The sequence below is a fragment of the Lagopus muta genome, chromosome 3 (assembly GCF_023343835.1).
Source record: "Lagopus muta isolate bLagMut1 chromosome 3, bLagMut1 primary, whole genome shotgun sequence".
NCBI lineage: Eukaryota > Metazoa > Chordata > Aves > Galliformes > Phasianidae > Lagopus > Lagopus muta.
The window spans coordinates 278,227-286,356 of record NC_064435.1 but is presented as its reverse complement, the minus strand read 5'-3'; the positions used below and the strand labels follow the sequence as shown (position 1 = coordinate 286,356).

Below are 8,130 nucleotides of genomic sequence, written 5' to 3'. Positions count from 1 at the left end.
CCTCCTGCTGGCTGCAGTCAGCAGTTATGTCTGTTAACTGGCAGCCACAGGGTGTTTCATGCACACGTCAGGCAGCAGTCACAGTGCCACAGGAGATCTGAGGTTGGTGAGGGCCGCCCTGTGTGGTCCTCCAGCCCAGTGCTGGGTGGCCCAGTGCCATGTCAGGTCTGAGAACCCCCACGGGTGGAGACATCCAGCCTGCCTGGATAACCCACGGGTAACCAGTGTTCAGCCAACCTCAGTGAAAAAAAGATTTCCCCGTTTTTCAATTTGGGCCCATTGCTCAGCCTCTTGCCCCGGTGCTGGGACCACCAAGAACAGCCTAGCTCCAGCTTCTTGGGTTGGAACTGGATGATCTTTAAGGTTCTTTCCCATACGAACCACTCGATCGTTCTGTGGACTTTAAAGGCCCTCCCAACCCAACCTGTTCTGTGATTCCACGAGTCTTCACCCACTGATCAGGCATCTGTTCACGCTGATGTGCAGCCATCCCAGCTCTCAGACTCTCCCACCGTGCTCCCTCCAGGCCCTTTGCCATCTAGGCTGTCTGCGCTGGGCTCGCTCCATTTCATGGGCTCTGTGCTTTTGAGGGAACCTCATCAGAGCAGAGCAGAGGAGGGTTCTTCCCTCAGCCAGTTAATGAGGCTTTCCCAGGGCAGCCCAGGTGGCCGTGGGCCTCCTTTGCTGCAGGAGTATTGCAGGCCCACAGCTCAGCATCCAGAGACATGCATGGCCGCCTCTGCAGAGCTGTCACCAGCACAAGAATGGAAATGCTGCCCTCGTGTTTGCAAGTCAGACAACAGTCCTGCCACACAAGGGAGGGATGTGTCCCTGGCACCGATGGTCAGGTCTGTCAGCTCACAATGCCTGAAATTCCTGTCCGTGTATCATAGCTGTGCTATGGCACATAGAATCATATAATCACAAAGGTTGGAAAAGACATCCGTATCACGCAGCCCAACCTCCCGCCTATCACTGCCCCCAGAACCACGTCCCCAGTACATCGAACCGTTCCTTCAACACCTCCAGGGTCAGTGACTCCACCGCCCCCCAGTGCAGCTTCCTGAGCAGGAGTTTTTCCATATCCAACCCGAATCTGCCCTGCCTCAGCCTGAGGCCATTCCCTCTCATCCTGTCGCTGCTACGCGGGAGCAAAGGCCGAGCCCAGCTCACCACAGCCTCCCTCTCTGAGTGCTCCGGGTCACTGCAGAGCAATAGGGGTCCCCTGAGCCTCCTCTTCTCCACGCTGCACAAATCCCATTCCCCCAGGCTGCTCCCCATAGCATTTGTGCTCCAGACCCTCCCAGCTCCGCTGCCCTTCTCTGCACGCTGCAGGGCCTCGCTGTCTCGCCTGCAGTGGGGGCCCAACTGAGCACAGCGCTGAGGTGCAGCCTCACCACAGCTGAGTACAGAGGGATGAGCACCTCCCGCTCTGCTGGCTGCACTGTTGCTGGCACAAGCCGGGATGCCATCGGCCTCCTTGGCCACCCGGCTGCCATGTGCTCTGCATCCTGCACAGTATCTGCTAGAAGATCTGTTAGATCTACTAGAAGGTGTTCTGGAAGATCTACAGTCATTAGCAATTGCACAGCGTAGGGATCCGCTGAGCCTCAGTAATGAATGCCTGCCAGCGGTTACCTGCTCTCAAATTCAGGCTAGAAAGAAGGCCGATTGGTTTTGTGTTCTGATTCAGACGTTGCACCTTTTCTGCTAGCTGACAAAAAGATGCTTTGCAGTGCAGAACTTCCTGACCATCAGCACTGAGATGTCAAGTCGTCGCACGGCTTTCGGGAAGCTTTATTGGCTTGAACTTTCTGAATCGTTGATCAGAACCTTAAGGATCCCTAAAACTCCTGTGGCATTTCCACCCTCTGTGGCAGAAACAGCATTTCCACTGGTCTGACTTCGCCTGTGCATTTAAATCTGTGCATAAAAGATTGGGCCACCCGAGAGGAAGAGCAGAACGGCACAGGTCACAGTGCTGCAGCTGCCCCATGTCGCGCATCAGCACCCATCGCACGCCCACAACACCCAGCGGGAGCTCATCGCTCCGCCCAACGCGTAGGGGGCGCTCTGCGACGGGTGGGTGGCAGCGGAAGCGGAAGCAGAGCGAGGCTGGCGCCAACTCCGTCGTCCCGCCCGCTCTCACCCGCATTCTCGCGAGATGTTCTCCCGAGTCTTTCTACAGGACCTCTCGCGAGAGTTACTCCTCTGCGCGCTCCTGAAGGTTCTCGCGAGAGTTTCGTGCCGATCGCCGACGGGGTGGACAAGATGGCGGCCACAACGACCATCTCCTTGGTGAGTCTCAGCCCGCGCCGGCTCTGCTCCGTGCGACCCGGGCCGGATCGCTCGGGCGGCTCTCCTCGCCTCGGCCCTTCTCGGCTCGGCTTCCTTCGGGCCGTCCTGCGGCTCTCCGAGGCCCGGCTGCTGCTCGGGGCTCTCTGCTCGCCTCGCGCTGGATCGGGCCGGGGCTGCGGCCTGTCCTGGCGCTGCCGGCCGGGGCTGCGGCTTTGCAGGCCGACACGTCGCTCCCGGTGCTCGAGGTTCGTTGGGGAATTAAGTTCTCGCCGTTGTCATGAGAGGATTTTAGCGTATTTTAGGATGTTTTCCGCCCTGAGGCCTCGTAGGGTACGGCCCCGGGGTTGGGCTGTTGGCTTTAGCTCTGATGGAGGGGCTCCGTGCGCTGAGGCGTCGGTGTTTTTGTGTTTGCTGCCAGGTTATCTGCTCGCGAAGGGATCCCAACCCCGCCGATCACTGTAGGAGTCCGTCGTGTTTTTGGAAGGTTCAGTAGATTTCTTCTCAAGGAAAGACCGCTGATGCGGTGTGGAACCAGAAGTCTCGTTTCAGAGGCTTGTTTGTTTCCTATGTGAGTGAAATCTCAAATTTTGGAAGTTAAATGCTTTGTTCAGGTGCCGTTCAGCCTTTCTTGCACTGATTTGTTTTTGTTTTTTGCAAAATACATGATTGTAAATGGAATTGTGTGAAATGGAAACATGAAAGCTCTGCTGTGTCGCACGGCTGGGGGAACCCGTGGTGTGAAAACTGGATGCTGGGGAGCTACCCAAGGGGTGGCCGTGGTGCTGTGCTCCCCAGACACCATCTGATGCTCACAGCTTTGCCTGGACCACTGGTGTGACACAGCAGGATGCTTCACAATGTCTTTGTGCTTTCTGCTTCCTGACCCCGCCGTCGTTTTCTTTAAAACGTTGGATTTTTGTTGTGAACAGAACTGATTCTAAAGCTGTTAACCTTGAGCCCACACAAGGGTCTGCCTTTGTACTATGAAGGAGGTGTTTCTTAGAGCCCTCCTTGTTTGACTTCATGAATGTTGGCGCTCAGAATCAGGAGTAAATACAAATAACTCACAGTTTGATTCCTGTCTTGTTTAATGAGGTCTTCGTTAGGTTAGGCAATTAGCCAAATTAATTCTGGGGACGAGCATTTAAGCTTTAAGCATGTAAAGCTACATTTGATTCCCAAGATGATGAAGAATGAAAGGAATGTTGCATTGCTCAGGAAACATGAGAGTAAAGCGTTAGTTCTCCCTCAGAGCTGAGGCAGTGACTGTCCTTTGTCTCCCAGCATGTTGTTTCAGCCAATTGCTCTGCTGTCCCTCCATGTTTTGGTCCCTGGATGTTTTAAAACAGCAACATACACCTTTTCAATGGGAAAGTAACGTGGCAGCTTTAAAACAGCAAGCCTCCATCTGGTTCTGCTGCATGCAGTGCAGTGGTGGGGTGGCTGCAGTCAGGCTATCTATATATCTATCTATATATCTATCTGTGGCTATCAGAACCACAGCTCCATTCTGGAAATTACCTTACAGCACAGACAGAAAAGTAAAGGAATTGTTTCAGAGATTCTATGTAGATATGCATTACCTATTTACCTACAATAGTAAGATTTCACACTGTGAAATCAACTCCTGGGTCGCTTGCCTACTGATTTGGTGTTTGGATTGAATCTTCTTGGGAGCAGCCTGCAGTAAGCATGAGGAGTTGGATTATTTCTGTTTCATTGCCTTGTAACCCTGAGCATTCAAGCTGAAGTCAGTCAGCTTGCAGCATCAGTTCCCACTCAGAGGGCTGTAATCCTGTCGCAGACAAAGCACTGCGTGGAGCCCAAGCTGGCCTTAATGATCCTGGTGTTACTCTTGTAACACTGAGAGTTAACTTTGGCTCTGTGGCATTCAATTCAATGTAGGTTCCTCTAATGGCTGTCCATGGCAGCAGCAGCTGGGAGGCAGCTTTGATGTGTGGGTGAATGCCAGAAATTGGCAGCAGCAGTCCTGGGACTGAAGGACACCTGAGCTTGTGATGGGGATGGGAGATGAGGAACGGCGCCCGTGCTTTGGGTTTGTGACTTCTTCACAAACAGAGCGCTTGTGAATTGCAGCAGGCTGCCAAGGGGGGCGATGGAGGCCCGTTTCCACACAGCTCTCAGAGGTGTGGATGTGGCATGAAGGGATTCTTAATGGTCTGTGTGGTTTTTGTGTGAGTTTTGTTCCGATCTTATTGGGAACCGGCCGGATCCGACCATCCAGCGCAGTGTTAATTCACTGGGCTTGGAGGCACTGCGTGTCTGTACTGACCCACACTTGTTTCTAGTCCTTAAGATCCAGACTGAGTTCAACATCCCAGCTGTCAGTCGTGCTGTGTGATCAGTGGCACCTTTCCTTCCGAGTTTGGTGCCTCTGGCTGCTTCAGGTCTCCCCTCTGTGCTGGCAGGGAGGCTGCTCTGATGTGCCTGAGGTCAGGCCAGTGCTGCTGCACAAACTGCTTCTCTCAGTGCAGCCGCGGTGCTTTTCTGCTCAGGGCCAATTGAGATTTGGTGGCTGGCTGGAAAGGCTGGAGAGTGAAGGACAAAATAAGTTCAGTGAAGACAAACAAACGGAGCTCTGGGGTTTTGCAAGCACAGCTTTTGTTCCCAGCTTACTTTCTGAGTGGGGACTTTCAGAGCATGGGCTCTGCTGTTGTACTGGAAGCAGTTACTTGGGAAAACAGTAAAAAATGGAAAGGAGAGGATGTTCCTTTGTCAAAAGCAATGCATCTTTTAAGGAGATTGAATTGGGTCCTATAAATCCTGTGAAAGCTGCACGATGTCGGATCGCTTTCGTGTTCATCGCGTGCTTATCTGGTGCCACAGATTTACCAGGCATTCAGTTCACATTGTTGAATGCTTTTTATGTAAGCATCATGCTGTGTTAGCAGACAAATCTCTCTTCATCTGGCTTCTTCCATCCCTCCTTCCCCAGCTTGCTCTGTCACTGAGAAAATGGACCCTCATTTCCCACACCTGAACTTCACGTAGACGCAGGCTTTGTACTGAGCTGATCTTCTAACCTTCTGATGCCACATGCAGTCAGTTGGCACCAAAGCTCTGTCAGGGCGTTTCCTTACCCATAGTGTTACTGTTGTTTACCTGGGGCAGCTCTGCTGTTTCTTCTCCTCCATCTCCATTTACTTCTCAGCACTTCTTTTGGATCCCTTCATCCCTGCTGTTACTGTAGGCCGTGTGACTCTGCTTGCAGGACAGGCAGACAGGTGACGCAGTGTTTCACGTGGCATGCTGTCTGTATTGGCATCTCTTCCTTTCTTGCCACGGCCCACGTGTCACTCAGGCTGAGCAGTGTCTGAGAGCCCAACGCTGAGCCCTTCTCAGCTGTTCTTTAGGGCCTGGACAGCAGCAGGTGCACCTGCACTATGCAGACCTTTGCTGTGAGAGCAGTGCTGTGGGAATGTCCCTGCACGTTGCAGCTTGGACTGTTGGCTCTTGATGTCGTTTCATTGCAAATGCTGCCTTAGTGCAGTTACCTCTGGGTGCCCCAGCATGCTGCCGTGCAGCCAGCCCTGGGCCTTGTCCTCCCAGCTGCTGTGCTTCGTGGCTGGCACACTGATGCTCCATTGGGCAGTCGCAGCCAAGGGGCTGAGATCACAGAACCACACAATGACTGGGTTGGAAGGGACCTCGAGGACCACAAAGCTCCAACCCCCCACCACAGGCAGGGCCACCAACCTCCCCATTTCACAGCAGCCCAGGCTGCCCAGGGCCCCATCCAACCTGGCCTTGAACACCTCCAGGGATGGACGGGGCATCACAGCCTCTCTGGGCAGCTGTTGCAGCCCCTCACCGCTCTCACAGCACAGAACTTCCCCTGACATCCAACCTCCATCTGCCCTGATGGTGGTCAGGAGGGCAGTGGGTGCTGCATGTGAAGGTGACACCCAGAACAGTGTTGGTTTTAATGGCTCAGTTCTGGTGCAGCTGGGAGTCGTTTACAAAGCATGGTGAGAGCTGTGTCAGGGGATCGTGGCTCCTTTGTGTGTTTTGAGGACTGTGTTTGCAGAAGTTGGACTTGTGTTGAGTTTGGAGCTCCAGGAGAATGCTGCCACATAGCATCACTGAAGCATGCTGTAGACTTTCCTTCTTTGCTTCAATGAAACAGATGTTGCTCACACAAACCTGTGGTTACTGAAGTGCTTTGGGCACAGGATGTCTGGGGAGGTTTAAATGCCTTCCTGCTCTGTGTGTAGCACACCTGGCAGTGCTGATGGAAGGACCTTGGATGTGCTGCACACTTTGTGTTTTGCAGCATGTTCATTGCACTGCCTGCTGTGGCGCCAACAGGCTGTGCTCCCATCCTGGTAGCAGCAATTTGGGGTGAGGAGCAGTGGAAGGGCGCCACGCACACAAGGGCTTGCAGAGTTCAAGTTGCAGCTGTGAGCCACAAGCTGAGGCGGTGGTTTTTGAGCCGAGGTGGTGGTTTTTGTGCACGTTGAGGTCTTTTCTGGGAGTTAAATCTGTCGTGCACATGAAAGCACTGCCTTTGTCACAGCCTTGGGCTGGTGGCTCTTCAGCCTCACTGCTGTGGGGCTGTGCGGTGTGAGCACACCGTGATGAGCACAGCCCTCCAGCCGCTGATGTGAGCAGAGCGAGGATTAACCACTTCTATAACAAAGTACTTTTAGTGAAGCTTCTTGTTGGCGAATTACTCCTCAAGTATCACAGAATCACAGAATTGTGGGGGTTGGAAGAGAGCTGCAGAGATCATCGAGTCCAACCCCCTGCCAAAGCAGGTTCCCTACAGCAGGTCGCACAGGTCGGCATCCAGGCAGGTCTGGAACATCTGCAGAGCTGGAGACTCCACCACCTCCCTGCAGCCTGTTCCAGTGCTCTGTCACCTCACCGTAAAGAAGTTCTTGCGCATGTTTGTGCAGAACTTCCTATGCTGCAGTTTCCAGCCGTTTCCCCTCCTCCTGTCTCCACTCCCCACTGAAAAGAGTCCAGCCTCGCCATTCTGCCCCCCACACCTCAGATATTGACAGACCTGGATCAGCTCCCCTCTCAGCCTTCTTTTCTCCATGCTGAACAGACCCAGCTCACTCAGCCTTTCCCCATAGCAGAGATGCTCCAGGCCCCTCACCATCTTGGTGGCCCTCCGCTGGACTCTTCCCAACAGATCCCTGTCTGTTTTGTGCTGGGCAGCCCAGAACTGGACGCCGTGCTCCAGGTGAGGCCTCAGCAGGGCAGAGCAGAGGGGGAGGATCGCCTCCCTCGCCCTGCTGGCCACGCTCTGTGCAATGCAGCCCAGGATGCCATTGGCCCTCTTGGCCACAAGGGCACACTGCTGGCTCATGGCAACCTGTCGTCCACCAGGACACCCAGGTCCCTCTCCGCAGAGCTCCCCTCCAGCAGCTCATCCCCCAACCTGTACTGCTGCATGCAATTCTTCCTCCCCAGATGCAAGACTCTACACTTGCTTTTGTTAAAGCTCATCCAGTTTTTTTTTTGCCCAGCTCTCTCTGAATGGCAGCACGGCCTTCAGCCAATCCTCCCAACTTGGTATCATCACAAACTTGCTGAGGGTGGCCACCATCCCCTCATCAAGGTCACTGATGAAGATGTTGAACAAGACCGGACCCAGCACAGACCCCTGAGGAACACCGCTGCTTACAGGCCTCCAACCGGACTCTGCACCACCAACAACGACCCTCTGTGCTCTGCCACTCAGCCAGTTCTCAACCCACCTCACTGTCCACTCATCTATCCCATCAGTCCTTTTTCCACTCCTACCTTATTTCATCTCCTGTGTCGCTCACTTGCTATGGTTCCTCAAATAAACGAGCCTCT

At 53.9% G+C, this 8,130-nt stretch overlaps 1 protein-coding gene across 4 annotated transcripts in view; it reads left to right on the top strand.

The window, feature by feature from the left end:
- The first annotated feature begins 2,175 nt into the window (after positions 1-2,175).
- The window catches only part of PUF60 (poly(U) binding splicing factor 60), a 29,604-nt gene continuing 23,649 nt past the window's right edge, over positions 2,176-8,130 (top strand). For 2 of the 4 annotated variants that reach the window (XM_048940189.1, XM_048940187.1), the window contains exon 1: positions 2,176-2,298. In XM_048940189.1, the coding sequence (XP_048796146.1) occupies positions 2,272-2,298 (27 nt within the window). In that variant the 5' untranslated portion in view covers positions 2,176-2,271. Of the gene's footprint in view, positions 2,299-2,356; positions 2,544-2,716; positions 2,867-8,130 lie in introns of those variants that run through there. The other 2 variants (XM_048940188.1, XM_048940193.1) reach the window with 2 other exon arrangements.